A 16,957-nucleotide genomic window follows, 5' to 3' on the forward strand; every position below is an offset into this window, starting at 1 on the left:
CTATGACGATAGAACTTAGCATGGAGGGGGCTCTGAACTCATTGCCATTTTACACCCCTACAGTCTCGACCACGGCAATGTAGTTAGAGTCCACTGTACCTTTATGGACAGCCCAAAATAGCATATGACATTTAGCCATATTTAGTGGATTAAATTCGTGTAGGTAATTAATGATCCCTATTTATCAACCATAACATTATTATTAGAAACATTATGCGTTAGTTTCGTACTTATATATGGAATAAAATATTCATTTGAAATAAAACCTTTCATTTTTTAAGGATCTTTGTATCACTTTATGAAAATAAAAATTAAAAAATATTTTTTAGTTTCATTAAATGAAACAAAGATACTTAAAAAATGAATGGTTTCATTTAAAAAAAATATATATTAATTATGTTTGCATATATAAATTAACATGGGCGGCGATACTGTTTTCGCACCCGGACGGAAAACAACCCAGGATTAGCCCTAGTGCTGCGTAACAAATCATTCGAATAATATGATCTGTTTTTGAAAAATTGTGTTGACAGTAATACAAAAATATAACTTTGAGAATAACCCCATGACTTAAAAGTCAGCTCCATAAAACCTCGAAACAATTTCTTTATAACATAACAACGATAAATTAACTCATTCTTAACAATTTCTTATCTTCAATAACTCGAATTACACAAGAAATATATTAGAACAAAATCATTTGGTGCAAGAATACCAATCAGTTTATTCATACACTTGCAATGAAAATATATTTAAAAATATCTTTATTCATATTTGGTGTGAAAAGTGTGTAATGAATCTTGAAAACATAATGCATATACGATATTTTTCGAATTCATTCTTTTAATATAACTGTTGTACTATTATTAGTAAAATCGTAGAACGTTTTCCTAATAAATTTATGTTTATATTATTTTCAGTCAAAACTTATTTATGAATGTATACACTAAATTCATTATAATAACATATAATCATGTCTTTAATGCAAATGTACATATGCATACATGTTTTAAATGTAAAAAAAATGTGATGATTCCTAAATATTTTCTTTTTTTACAGATATTATATACATTCAACGTGAACGTATGGAAATAATAAATTCATTTGAATGAATTATTTAAATTACTAATAAATTATATAAATTATTTATATAACAAAAAGACACTGGACATATATGTCTGTTATTCTTGGGGCCACAATAAAGAAGCATTCTTCCTTTTCAAAAATAAAAATATTCGTTTTGTCAAAATTGGAAAGTATCGAAGATATTTCCGCTTCCTCTGAATTCTTCGGTAGCTGCTACTGGGATAAATGTGGATAAAACAAGAATCTGGACGACACCATCGTGATATACGACTGTTTGTCCAGATTAGACCCGACAAAGGAGACTGTTCTCTCTTCTTGACTGTGTCTTGATTTAAGCGAAGCGCCCCGTATTTACTCTAGATTAAATGGAGTTTCATGGTACAAGCTACTACGTCCTCTCCGCGATATCTCCTACGCTACACTAAACTACTGTATATTGTACATTGTATTCATAACGTGTTCTATGGGTGAAAAATATCATGAGAAAAATCCTCGCTATCTTCCTGCACGTGCACATTCGCGACCGTTTAATCAGATCTAAAGTGTGCAACGGAACATCAGCAACATTGTGTATTACAGCACCATTACGTTCCTTCTTTTTTTCATCATTTCAATTGCAAATTTAATCATTTACAATTTATTGAAACGAATACATAATATTTCCAACTGTGTATCTAATTATAAAAACACGGTTGAACGTGATTCAAAGTCATTCTCAAAAAATTCATACCGTTTCGTGCTGGACAAACGATAAATTGGTAACAGTTACCAAGATACTCATCGACGAAGCCTCATACATCATGTTTCATTATTGGAGTTATACACAAGGGATCCCTGGAGCGATATCGATAAAATATAAAATAGTAATGAAGTTAACCATATAATCGTTGAGATTAAGTTAATGGCTGCATGTCGAGTATACTTTAGGAACAGAGGGGTAACAAGACGGCGGAGGACGATGAAACGAATTTGCTTTTCTTGTAGGCAACTACCAAGGAGCAATAGTGAGAGATTGGGCTCGAAGATGAACTTGGCCGAGTAATGCTTCTTGCGATTCACCTTGTACGACAGAGTAATCACCGTTACCTGGTCGTTTTGGTTCTCGTAAGCTTTTCAATCAACCGCGAATTTGCAAAACGAGTCCTGTCTCGTCCCTCCTCTTCCTCTGCTTACCTGTTTTTCTCTCTTCCTGCTCAACGTCGACAAAGATCAAAACGTTTTGTCCTTTTCTAACCTTTGGACGGTAATAACGAAGTTCGGTAATCAAGCTCGCCCTGATAGGTTTGAAAGGGCAGGAAAAATGGACGAAGGCAGACCGTGATTCGCGAAGGCTACGTGGGCGTTCTTGTGATCCACCGTAGATCGCAAATTATGTAAATGATGAGCTTAGGAATTATGGTGGACTGTACGTCGACTAAATGCTAGGCTACCCAATACTGTAATTTCGGTTTGTCGAATCGAATCGTCCGGAGATGCCGAGATTGAAGAATGGGTAAAGTTTGACTTTTGTTTAAAGTGCATTTATAAATTAAATTATTCTCGTAAATTGTGTAAAAGTAGTTCATTGCCATTTTTGTAATTTAATAAAGTACCTGATGTATTTATTATCATTTTATTAGATCATTGCATTCTATTTTTTATAAAAAACCTACGGAAATGAATTTATATTGTACTTCATAAAAAATTCAGGATTAATTGTTAAAATTTACAGCATGAAAAATAAGGAGATAGATAGTTCTAGGAAGACAAGCAATATTATTAGTTATTTCTTATTAGGCAGTACAAAATAGAAAGTAAAAAATCTCTTAAACAATTTATTTTATAAATGTAAACCTTTCATAAAGATATAAATTTACAATGTATTAGTGCTTGAAACATACGGTACATTTTCCCTAAGTTGCTGTACTTTTAGAAGGTATAGAAAACTATTGTTTTTTAATTGTATAAGTTCACTATGGCTATTGTTTTAACTATAAGTATCAGAACAATACCTTTCCACGCTATCTAAGAGTAGGCCTTAACATACAAAAAACTTAGTCTTTTAAAAACACTAATATTCTGCAGAATGATAACTTTGTGAAGGATTTATATTTATAAATCAAATTTTTTAAATGATTTAAAATTCGATGAAAAATTTTTCATACATTCCACAAACTAACTGATACCTTTAAATAAACCAATTGTATAAATATTTGGATTGGATATATCTTATATGTGTGCTACACTTGAAGACAATCATTTCTAAAACGATATGAAAACCAATCTGAAAAAGTAAATACATCTCACAGTGTCCTGTCCCTGTCATATGACTAATTTAACGCCACTATTTTTAAGTGTTTACTATGTTATTCTTCATACTTCGACTATACACAAAAATTAATCGACTAATAGAATGACTACTTCAGTTCAAGACTTCAAAATTACTAAAGATCAAAAATAGTTTTAAATTGATTTGTAAAAATACTAAAAAAGAACTCTTCTTTAAAATAAGTTACTATCGTCTAATATTTTTGACAATGAAGAAAATACAAATCCATAACTTTGAGATGTCATCCAGAGTTAACTACCCCTCATTATTCTTCGTAAAATGGCTAATAAATTACAATAAATGATGACACTAAAAAAACTGCAGCTAACCATTGAGAAACGAAAAACCCTTGTCACATTCCCCCAAGCGTAAAAGTTGAAAAACAGATGACTTCATAACAGAGGCGTACACACATATGCGGGCAGGGAAAATGCAACAAGTAACATCCGAGTGCATGAAACAAAAGCGCGCGCTGCATCTGATCCGCGCGGGCGTCGCTCCTGTTCCCCGTTCTTCGTCCTCTAGCGAATACTGTTTCACCTACCCGGGAGCCCGCGTGTAGGAAACCGTCGCCGACACACGGGTAGCTGGTATCTCCAAAAATGCGGCTTGATTGTGCCCCGTCGTAAATCTTGGGCGGCGTGTTTGCGAATCGCAATTTTAATTCTCCCCCTTGGCTTTCGCTTGTGTTGCTTCGAAAGAGCCGTGAGGCAGGCCGATCTACGCGCGACGCCACGGGACCGAGCGGTCTCTCGTGGGTGGACCTCGGAAGAATTCGGCCGCGCTCGGCTGGTTTCGGCTCCGGCGAGCCTGCGTCGACGGTCGACCTCGGCCGACCCATGGCGGTCGGAGCACACAACTGGTTGTGGCTTTCGCGTGGCAGGTATGTCGCGCGCTCGTTCGTCCGTGCATTCTTGTTCCTTCGCGTCATCTGTTTTCGGTCTCGCGTTTTCATAGTTCGTTTCACGGGCCGTCTAACGAGCACGTCGGGCACGGTCGACGTTTCTCGCGGAACGTTTTTCGGGCCGTGTAAACCGGGCGAGGTGCCGTGTTTTACCGCGGGGGATTGAACGTGAATTTTCATGCGACGGGAACTGTCAAAAGCTTCGGCTGGAAGGGACTGGTCGGTATACACTATCAAGATCACGGCTTGTTCTCGACCGTCCGTGAACATTGTGCCGGAACAACGTACTGTCACATGAGCCTGCACCTGTGAAATCGTTCGCGATTTATGGTACACCCGTGGACCATGAGCCCGGACGGAAGACTGTAAACGTCGTACGGAGCGTAACGTAACGCGTGTTTACGGGTGCCCTAGTACATACGACCGGTTAAAGCACGTGGTGGACACGATGCTCCTGAAATTGGCGGTGTTGCTGTCCGTGCTCGTGCGGCCAGGTGCAAGTTACTTCAACCTCTTCCTCAGCCAGGCAGAAGTGCGGAAACTAATGGGTAAGCGAAAGTCTGCGATTTCTTTCACGGTTGCTCTTGCAGTTCGACTAAGCTTTCATGTGTTTAGATGTCGTGTTTTTTATAAATTGTATTGTAATATACACTTTTATAGTATACACGGTCTTAATGGGTAATAGGAATTATTGGTGCAATTTTACTGAAGTGATAAATAACAAAGAAAAGTAGCGAATATGGTTCAATCTGTGATCTCGATGTAAATATATGGGACTATTTAATGACTGGTTTACTCATGGTATGCAATTTTAAAGTATTATTTTTTGCAAACGAATAAAGAGCAATGATTCTTTTTCTATTATTCGTAAATATACGCTTTCTATGTAGATATAAATTTTACATATCTTTGTGATTACTTACTGTGTGTGTTACTTATTTATAGTTATAAATGAATAACAAGCAAAACATTTTTCTATGTATAATAGCACTAAGTTCTTTTTTTGCATTATCTTTTTATAGGATCTGTTGAACGCATTATAAATTTATGTGACAATTCTCATGATATTTAAGTTTTACCAAGCCAATAATATATGTATATTCCTTAGCACACTTAGCTTTTGTAAAATTTTGTACATATAATTGTAATCATATTTTCAAGCACGGAATAACACTTATTTACTTATTTCATTATGTAAATATTTGTATTATGACATAAAGCATGCTAAACAGAAATTTCAATATTAACATTACTAATATCTGAAACTAAAACCTTGTCTCAAAAATTATAGCCATGAAAATTGTAGAATTCCTTATTTAGCATAAAGAAATCTTAAAAATATCCACGAACCTCAGATTACTACTCCATAAAGTTTTGTTTTCAAAAGTACTAAGTCCATCAACAAAATAGTTCAACTTTGTTACGAAACAATTTGTTGTAAAATTAAATTTAGATTTTCAAATATTTAGATAACCTTTACACAAGTATCTTCTAATTTCGTGTATTTTTGATAATTAAGAACTGCTTCCGGTGAAGGTTTTCACGAAAGTGTTTATTATATTCATATCATTGAAAGTTGAATTGGTCAATTAGGTGAATTATCTTAAACGGACTTTGAAACAATTTTTTAATTTGGTCATCTGAATGAATTCATTACGCGTCGTTGAAAGTCTAACCACCGGCCGAAAGCCTATTAAGGTAGCACTGTACAGAATTGTAATTGAGTATTGGACAGTGAAGAATTACCGGTGTCAAGAGCTCATATACCATTGAGATCCGAAGTAGTTATCCTACTTTATGTAAAATTATCTACGGTGATAAATCACAAGTAGTGTGTAATTACAATTCTAATAAGTGTCTCGAAACTGGTACACGCAAAAATCTGTCTAAAACATAGTCCTCAAGAAAAAATGTATTCAATTTATTACTTGCACGACCCAAACGCATTTCAATATTCTGTCAGGTTCAATACGCTTAATGTCAGTTAAAACATATTTCATTCAGTATTGAGTCCTCTAGAAATATATAATCAAATCTAATTCGGGTATAAAATACATTGCAAAATCAATGATATTTGACCATTATAAAGTAGTTTTATAATTATAACAATTCTAGTAGTTATAGAAGAAATTTGATATAGGTACTATTTTAATTTTCTACCTGTTATCCTTTTTATTTATGTGATTTTTGGAAAATATGTGCCCTCAAAGTCTATTATAAACCTAAATCACTCATCAATGTAAATTATGCTTGACAAAGCTTACCTTTTTCAGGGATTTGGTAGAAGGGATGAAATGAAGTTTGGTGTACCAATAAGTAATCCACTATTTCTTTTTCATAAACTGGTAACACAGTTTAAGACATCTTTCTACCCTTTTCTCGTTTCGAAATGACTGCAAATATTGTATCACGAGGCCAAATATCACTAAAACAGCATTGGGTTTTGATTTGACAAATTACATATGATATAAAAATATAGTCGATTACTTACTGGTACACCTAATAAAATGGTACTTTAGGGACATGGTATATTTCCAAAGTATTGAGCACAGTTGACAAAACAGTCAATTCATTCAGCACTATTTAGACAATAATAGTGAAATCAATGCTAGAATTACTTTCTCAGATCCTCATTGTATCAAGAAAAACAGAAAACGAGGCTTGGGCCCTATTCTTCAAAAGGGACATTTCTCAGACAACCAACCGAAATCGATCATATTCTCTCATTTACAATACGATCTTTCCGAAAATACGATCCCGTCGAATACCTTGACGCCGCAATTGTCCAATCAAAATACGATTGGCCTCGTCAGCGGGTAGAGAGGGTAACGGTTCAACGACCCATTAGAATCACCAAGGGATAACCGTGGTTGATTTCAGGCAACCCGACAAATCCGTTCGACGATATACTCGGGATATACATATACACGGCCGTGTTCCATTCTCACGTTCCCGATTTCCTTTTTTACCCCGTGGGGCGCTCGGGTATTCTCCGACGAGGATTATTTCATTTGTAGTCGTTGTTAGCCAGAAATCGTCGTTCAAGCTATTGCACACGAATCGCCGTACCGGAAACGGGGTAAAAGCCACTCGACGCCGCCGCCGCGAACTTTCCAATATTTCCTCCATAACTTCCACGGCGGTGGATAATTCGTTCTCAGCTCGTTGATCCGCGAAAACCGTTCAACCACGTTGCGGAGGATCGGTCGCCACCTCGTGATGCAAAACTGAGGGGGTGTGGAAGAGTGAAGAGGAGTGATGTGTGTCCCCGACGACACCTGAACCGATGCGGAATCGGCGACTCGCCGATATTCACCCCCTTGCGACGAGAGACCGCGCATTCGCGCGTGGGATTGCGCGTTTTCAGCCACCACACGCACTTTGCGCCTCGTTCCACGGTCGACGACATCGTTTCATATGCATCCGAACAGCCTCTCCCGGCCAACTTGAGCGTGTTCCCCGTCAAGAGGTTCGCGTGAAATCGAATTGTGTTCAGCGTTGCCGCGCCTCGCCGCGCCGTTCGACCCAATGAAATGAATCGGTTTTGCACGCCTTGCTATTTAACCGAGGCGTTATTAATTGCGCCTATAAATTCGAAGCGTGTTAGCGGTTCCGCCGCCGCCGCGTGCACCAGAGATTCTAAAGAATTTTTCTGAGGTCTTTTTCTTTTTTTCTGTTTGTTCGTCTGGCTCTGGGTACCGTCAATTGCGATGCGGTAGTTAATTGGGATTTTTCGTTTGTCCAAACGGGATGTTTGAAGCCATTGAATATAGTACAGCGAGTGCCTTTCTATGGTTTAAAGAGACATACTTTATTATAGAGGTTTAATAAAATCTTCTTTGGTGCAGTTGTTATGTGTAACATGAAAGATTGATATAGAGTTTTTATTGGTAGAAGAAACGTTTATGTGCATTACCTCAGGAAATACTATTAAACAATAGAAAGAAGTTCGTACGATTCTTTTATCAGCAGTAAATTCGGAGCGAATTTGTCTTATTACCTACACATTTGATCAATACATAATATCGATAATAGTACCAAAGTTTATTCATCTATTTATCTAGATTCTATCAGGGACTTCTGCCGAAACGTAACCGGTATTATACCGGTATTTTCGCTTGTAACCCTGTGTGTATAAGCACTACTCTTATAGAAACCGAAAAAATACCAGTATTTATTTCGGTTTTCGGTAATATATCGGTTTCGGTATAGCTTTGATGGCATAATACCGGTATCAAAATCATACCGGTTTAAGTCCCTGGTTTCTATATAGTATTATCATTTTTCAATTGTTTCGATGTTACATTCTCAAAAGACAATTAATTGTAGTTACTAAAGATATCAGAATAATGCCTTTTCACTTTATAAATTCATTAGATTGAAATTTTTAACAAAACTATCCTATATGCTAAAGATATTTTCACGTCGCTGGATATCACTTACTTCTTTTCGTGTCAAACTTTTCGACAAACAAGTATTTTCATAATGGTAATGAAATCCATACTGCAGTAAACACAATTGTTTATATTAATACCCACAATTGAATTAATGGAAATACAAATTTGTAAAACTTGATAGATATAGGGACTGAAAAATTAAATAGTGAGGTACGATTGAAATTAATTATATTTTAAAGGAGTCATGATTGCCTGAAATTTCTACTACTTTTTCAGTACTTAATAGATACTTCATGGTGCGTGGTCATGGATTTTACTAAATAAATGATACATAATTGATATTATTCCATCGAAGAGAGTGAGTAAATCGTATACCTATAGTGTCATAAGTATACTCGTATGCATCCAAGATAATGTAAAAATTTTACTTCTTGTTAGCTTTGAAGACATTTTACATCATTTCCTTTTTTCCTGGTTTAGAATAAAAATAGCACGAATTCAGCAAATACGATTAGTTTACGTGATTTTGTGAAATATTATATTCCATGGAGCGTACTATTAAAGTTGTATTGGTACTTATTACATTAATGTTTCGTCAATGATTACCATTTACAATATTCTAGAAAATGCATATCAGTTATAGAAATATAAATGCAATTTTAATCTGAGTTTTATAAATTATTTGCGACTATAACAGTAAAAAGTCTATCATAATATACTCTATATAAATATAGCAGACGTTTTTTTATTTGTGAAGACTTTGAAAAGTCTTGTAGGAAATATCAGCGTTCCATACGGGGTAGCTTTCAACGCGAAATGTAGCGTGGCGTATGAATTTGGCGCAAATAGATATTAATAAAAATTCCATCCTGATGAAGTGGCGTTTCTAGACCTATAAACATAGTAACGTCTCCTTCTGTTTAACCTAAACACAAAACCCATGTATGTTCATACAGTTTTGTTAAATAATAAACTTAATCTAACTGTAGATTCTACTCCGAAAATAATTTTGTGCTTAGTCCACATATTTCATCGATAGTAGACCGCATATTTTATATACAGTACGAGTATAAAACGGTGCTGTGTAGAATTTATGTGTTGCAGAATTTAATTTTGAAAGTAACGTTCAGTGTATACAAGCCGTTACATTGTAAGTTGAATATAAAACTATTTAGTTATGTATGTAGGAACCGATTGTAGGAAATAATTAATAGTTACCGTTACTCATATTGATAATACTTCTGATTACTGTTAACTCTTCAGAGCATCTAAGGAACTATCGCGTGAAAAGAATATTAAAATTACCACTACTTAAGAGAAAATAGATTGCTGTTTTTTCCACTCTATAGTCGCATCGATTGGGACTAGTAACATAATTTTGCGACTATCTTATTTGCTACAAGCTTATTCCTATCTTGATCTCTCTTCCTCGACTAATTCCACGTTATATTAGATCTAGCATGAGCAATTTAGAATTTTGTTACTACACTGGTAATATAATGTAGGTTTGAAATATTTTTCTGGCCTGTTTTGTAGTCAAATAGCGTAAAGTATTAACGAACGTGTATGAGTATTGTTGAAATAATACAAGTTATTGATTTTCTTAAGACTATGTTAATTATGTTAAATAAATATTGCTGAAATAATACAAGTTATTGCTTTTCTTAAAACTATGTTAAATTTAATAGCAGATGTTGTGAAGCGATTTTAAGGAGGTCAACAAGTCGTGATTATAGGCAGGAAAGTTGCGAAAATGTTTATCTTGAGATTACCATAGTAGAGTATGTACAAAGAAAACAATTTAATAGCTGAATTAAATATGAATCAGTATAAAAATATCTATAAATGATTTTATACAAATTGTAGATTATGAAAAATAGAAAGGTACTTCTCATACGAATTTGGTTCAACACGACGAAGCAGTTTACAAAATACCTATACTGTCATTCAAAAATTTGTAGCACCGTTTAATCATTGAAAATATCCATTGTAAAGAATCTTGACGATTACAATCTTCATCTCAAATCACACCTTCTAATGAATACCCCTATGATCTTCGAGTCCCTGAGAGTTTCAACATTGCTAACCTTACTACGGCCCGCTATTCTCCCATCCAATTGCGTCCCAATTTCTTAAAAACAAATCTCTTGTTTCGCAAAAATATATGAAAAGTTCCTGACATTTACCTGAGAACCCAACCACCAACGAACAACAAAAATGCTTCAAAGGTTTTAGTGGCAGCGCATATTTGGTGTAGTTGTAGCTAAAAAGAAACTGCTTATCGTATAAATTTAAATGAACACAGCGGGGCGGGGCACCGAAACAGATTTGTACAAATTGTGATCCGTAGCTAAGTGGAGGAAAGAGGGATTTTCATGCAAATGCATTTGCGAGGAGTGTGAAGTCGTCCTTTCACGCATTCCCCTGATTGTTTTTCTGACCTGCTCTTATCCGTACGGTTGTTTCGTCGTCGTTTCGTCGCCGTTTCACGATAACGTAGGTCGCGACGACGAAAAAACGTCGAGCGTGGGGAACGAGCCACGGCCAGGATAACACGGACACCGTCGTAACACATGCACACACACGCTGTACAATAAAATATTATAACGAGGTCCTTGTTAAGCGAAGGCAGCATGGGGTGCCGAGAACCCGGGACCGGGTCTAGTTTGTTTAGACACCGAATAATCGACTGTCTTGGTTTTGTTTTCCTGCGGCTCTGCCGTCGTTCTTTATTGCTTCTTTTCTCCCTCACTTTCTCATTTTAGTCCGATGGCCGTGTTGATGCGTGGCGGATAGAGCCTCCGTATAGATAGAGCCCTTGATACCGATTTCGAAGGGTCCCCTTGGGTCGCTATCCATATGGACCATGGCTTTTTCGAGCTGCACTAACGCTTCTTGGAACAAGGAGGTCTCCGATTTCGTTATTTACTATAGGGTTTCTCATCTTCTCTTACGAGCCGTTTCGTGTCGGGTCGCACAAGATTTGACGTATTATCATCAATTTTTCTTATTATTTACGATCAGTAGACTGCGGTTGTTTACGTGAAATCAGATTTTAATAGATCAACTTGTCGAATTGAAATTGTGTCAGAGATTTATTAACTTTATTAATAGGTTTGTTAGGTTCATAGTAGGCTAAAATTTATACTTACTTTTTCGAAAATTTTTACTGTTTTGTAGTTTGCGTATTCACATTTACGATAAATGCGTAAAGTCCGCAGTCTGATGATTTATTTATGTTCAGTCTTTCTTCAATTCTCCATTGAAGTACCTCGAGATATGTTTAGTTTTGCAGGTTTGTGTTTAACCGTATGATAATCTTACATTTAACACACCGTAAAACTGACGAAATAAAAGGGTTGTATATAAACCTCATAAAACTAATCCCTCTGTTTGTAGCTGAAACTCCATTTTTTTAAAGCTTCATATTCCCATGTCAAATAAGACTTACATATTGTGTGAAGAATTTTTTGTAACTGAAAGTACTTCAAAAACTTATGTTTCAAGAGTTTTAGTTTTTGGTAACATCAAGTTGGAGGAAAATTTGTTTCTTTTATTTTGAAACATCGTTTAAGGTTTTAATCTCATAATTTGTAGCAAATAACTCATAGAATAATTCGATATCTTTGTTTGAACAGCGAAAATCTGTAAATACTGAAAAGTTACATACCGATGAATCGCTAAGAAATTGAACGTTAAACACAGAAATCTGTGTCAAGTATATGACCAAACTTTTATATGAAATAATTACGTGAAAACACGTGGTATGTAGAATATTTTGTGCTACAAAGATTTGGAAACAATATTATTCTCTGTCGAATCGAATCGTGAAAACATAGTAAATCTTTCGGTCTTATCTAAAACTATTGGAATCCCATGAGATTGCTACCACTTTGGTATTGCATAGCACTCACTTCGGATAAGATAACTCTGAATTCCATTAGTGCTGGGGTGCATTCCTATTTCTCTAGTACCTCGGTGTTCGAATGGACAAGTGAATTACATTCGAACTTTTCATCCTTGCATTAGTTCGTTTAAATACACTACACAATGAACACAAGATGATACTTTGTGTCAATACGAATAAAATCCTATCCGCGAAGTATGTAATTAATAATTTATCGCACGTTGGTCATTAAAGGTTATCTTTATGCCGGGGTAACATTCCCTTTATTGGGTGTCGTTAATATTTACGTCGAATAATAGTTTTTAACGACACTGTCAGCGATAAGCGCTGCACAAACGACACAAACTGCAACATATCTCAGGTCTGTCATGATTAATTCATTATCCACCGTAATTAATTGCGATAGTGCAACAACTGCATAACTAGTTACGCGTGGCATTTGTCGTTTCTTCCGCTGTCTTTTCCCGGGTTATTCCGAGGCGGCTTAGCTATTCAGCTTCTTCTTCATTTTTTTTAAACTGATGAACGTCCATGCTTATGAAGCAATTATGTACCCTTGATGTAGTACACTTGAACCTCCATTGTCCATTTAACATCATCGTGAAGTATCTTTTTCCTGGTTGGAATATTCTTCTACGAATATACGAATGTTTTCCAAGTCGTTATATTTAATATCAGTTTTATACGACTAGAATCCAAAGTAGTAGAATGTATTAATGCGTGCAATAACATACATATATTTAAGTACATGTACAATGCATAAACTTTAGTGAACGGAATTAGTAGAAAGGAAAAAGGTACTTAAATTATGTTTGGCGATATACTTTATTTGTGAACATGTAATATTTGTAGAATTAGTCTTATTTAAATATTGAAGCATACAAATACTATTGTACAAGCTACATTTTTGAATTATTTAAAATAATATCTATGACTTCGTATTATTACACCACATTTCTTGTTCGGTATAAGAGGAGTACATTTAACCCTCGACCCGTTAACCAAAAACAGGCTGATCACGATCATTTTTGATCCATATTGATGTTTTAGATATTAAGTATCATTTAAATAGTAACGTTTATACCATTGAACCAGAAATATGGGTCAACAGTGACCCGGCTTAGTTGGGCGGGGGTTAAATATTCAACGACAGATGAAAGCATAGAGTTGAATGCATTGACTCGAAATTAAAAAATATAGAACTTAATAATAACCATAATAGTTCAAAATTTATATAATTTACAGTAACAGAACAGAACACAATTTAAAAGTAGAAAGAAGTAGTAGTCACGGGCGTAGCCACGTTATCAGTCAGGGGGGGGGACAAAAATATTAACCCATCAATTGCCACAGTGAAAAATGCCAGACACACTTTATTTTGTTTTTAAAGTCATAAATCGTCGAAAATGTATGCGTTTTGTTAATAGAGACTGTTGGTCGTGTTTTAAATTATACTGCAATATTAAATATTACGCAAAAATTTTGTAACTCTAGGAAGGGAGGGGGGTGGAGTAAAAGCCACCTTTTTTCCGTCTAGAGGGGGCGGGGGGCAAGTGCCACCCTGCCCCACCGTGGCTACGCCCATGATAGTAGAATAATATAGTTAAAAAGAAAATACAGCGTTGAATATATTTTTACTAGTCTTGGAAACATATCTGATATAATATACATTTCTTTTCATATTCTTGTACTCTTTATTGTTATGTTAGATTTATGTTGTTGATCTTAACATACACAATAATACCCATTTTAAAACTAATCTTTTCCTTACACAATTCGTCATGTCCATTTACCGCGCAGTACCATCGACTAACGGTATTGAAATTCCCGGTGTACCAACAATTTCGCCGTACAACAAACATGTACACGAGAACGGAAAGCTCGTTGTAAAATTAATACGTCCAATCAAGGGAACGTCAAACCCACGATGATCCGCGCACGAGCAACATCCGTCAGAAGTCCGTGTCAAAACACGAAAGTAATGTGCGCTCGGACAATCTCCGGCCGGAGGCGGTGTTTTGCTCATGTGAGTCCGGCTGGCTCGGGCCCGACCTTAGCTAGTTAGGGCCTGACAGGCCCATCTTGATGTTACCGTAGGGAGTGGGGCGGCCTCAAAGGTCCCGACGGGGCTCCGTGAAAACGTTTATGCACGGACAGTGGCGTAGCGAACGGCGGCACCGTGCTGGAGTGTGATAAAACGTGTATAATGCTTTCCGTGTCTGTTTAACGTGATATGTGTCGGATTTCCCGGATCGTTTGATAAATCGGTTACAATTGGCTACTGCCTGAGCAACATCGGCTGATAAAACGAACACGGTGAAATCGGTCTGTAATTCGCTGCAAATATATAACATTCCGTGGTAAACTCAAGGATAAACGCGGAGTTCCCGATCCGTCGATGTGTAAGGATGTGCATCAAGGGTAATTGGTACAGGTGAACCAAAACAAAAAAAGAATTGATAGAGACAGGATCGTGAGTAGGGGTAAAGAAAAATTGAAAGATCATATCTGTCGATGCACGGAACGACAGAGAGCGATGCGTTACAAGGGAAAGGCCAAGAAGAAATTTCTCGTGTACGGTTTCAGGACGGACCGAAGCGGCGGGCGGATGCTGCACCGTTGTCCGCATCAATCTTCGACTCCTCGTTAAGATCCGCGCCTTAAGTTTCCGCTTGTGTGCGTGTATGTGTTTGTATGTGCGCGCGCGCGCGCGTTGGCTCGTTTCGTTCGGCTTACGTGCCAGGGACACTCTGCGGGATGTGTTGGTCGGACATTTACATAAAGAACCGTCAGAGGAGACGCTGGACCCCCGTGGATTTTCTTCCAAGTTCTACGAGTGACGCGTCGTTTCCTCGCATCTTTTATTTCCGTCGAACGAGAGAAGAAAATCATGGGACAAGGTTTCGATGCGCAACACGTGTAACTTCCTTTACGAACGAGACTCTAGCAGATGTTGAGTAGTTCCATCGGTTTTCTGCTTTGGTAAAATTGAAAGAATAATTTCTGATGAGAATTATTTACTTTTTTGTAATTGTTATCTGTTTTTCTTTTATTCTTGCTCGAGAAGTATATTATAATATCTGTGAATATAGAGTCAGTTTCTAGAATTTCTCTTATTGCTACGTTCGAGTATTGTCTTCATAAGACAATATTAGTTCAAAGTACAGTTGGCAATAAAGATAGGGAGCACTGTGTATCGAATGAAACTGTAACGAGATTGACTGTTACTTAGACCTCGTATTCCTCTGGGGATTTCAAAGATGTACGTACATACGTGGCACGAGGGTGAGAACGCTTTACCCTAGTTTCCCAAGGGCACTGACGAGTTCTTCTTTCTGTCAAGAGTGATCCTGAAAGATATATTTTTCGAGAGAATTTATTTCTAAAACGTACTTTTTTAAACCTATTGCTTTGTCGTCAGTAGTCCAATATTTTTATATAAAGCTAGTACATAGTGAACATCATGAAATCATTAACCACCATAATTTCCCTATTTCATTAATTTGAAGTTAATGAGGCAATCTTTCTATACACTATCTGTATCTTTAAATTGTATAATTTGATAAAGATTTTTTTGCAAGTATCATTTGCTTACGAGTTATTTTAATAACTACTTTAACACTGATGATTCAAAATGGACTATATATCCACGATAACAGTTTCTTCGTAAGTCCAATAATTCATGTGAATTTTGCAAATCCACTACTTTTTTAAATGAAATCATAATTGAAATGAATTAATCATTTTTCGACCATATTACCCTAATACTTTTTTTTATGTAGAATGACGAAATGATTCGATGTATGCAAAAAAAGGAAGCATTCCCATTAAAAAAAAGTGCGACTGCAAAATGCACATGCATTTTTGCAGTTGCGAAAAAAAATGATCGTGAATATGTAGTCAATCTTGAACCATTCATATTTTTCTTTTAACATTTTTGTCTAACTTGAACCAAAAAAAAGATTGCCTTGTTACAGTTGTTTGAATCACTCTGTATATGTATCACAAGAAATTGAAGTAGAAATAATCGTTAAGAAGTTTCAACAAGTGGTTGTAACTTACTGTATCGCGCACCATAAACTTCGATTCAACTGAAATTAAGCTAACAAACCGCCCCCCCCCCTTCTTTCGCCCTTTCCCCAATCTTTCCCTTATCCTTTAACGAGAGTATTCATCAATTTCTCGATGTTATCCGTGCCAGGAATCTTTTAATCCTCGTTCGTGCATCTGTTTTGGCTTCCACGTAGCGCAGTCCTGAGTGACAGGATCTTAACGAGCATCTGCTTCTCGAAGATGAGTCGCCGGTTCCTTCTGGATCCACGGAGAAAAACATGTCCGCGCACTTGGAGTACTTA

The 16,957-nt window shown here is 36.3% G+C and overlaps 1 protein-coding gene across 1 annotated transcript in view; it reads left to right on the forward strand.

Annotated features, from left to right (window-relative positions):
- Positions 1 to 4,746: 4,746 nt before the first annotated feature.
- LOC107193574 (tyrosine-protein kinase Dnt-like) overlaps positions 4,747 to 16,957 on the forward strand; it is a 45,107-nt gene continuing 32,896 nt past the window's right edge. Inside the window, exon 1 of the mRNA XM_015583048.1 lies at positions 4,747 to 4,846. Within this exon, the coding sequence (XP_015438534.1) occupies positions 4,747 to 4,846 (100 nt within the window). The remainder of the gene's footprint in view (positions 4,847 to 16,957) is intronic.

Source organism: Dufourea novaeangliae, unplaced genomic scaffold (assembly GCF_001272555.1).
Source record: "Dufourea novaeangliae isolate 0120121106 unplaced genomic scaffold, ASM127255v1 scaffold6, whole genome shotgun sequence".
Lineage (NCBI taxonomy): Eukaryota > Metazoa > Arthropoda > Insecta > Hymenoptera > Halictidae > Dufourea > Dufourea novaeangliae.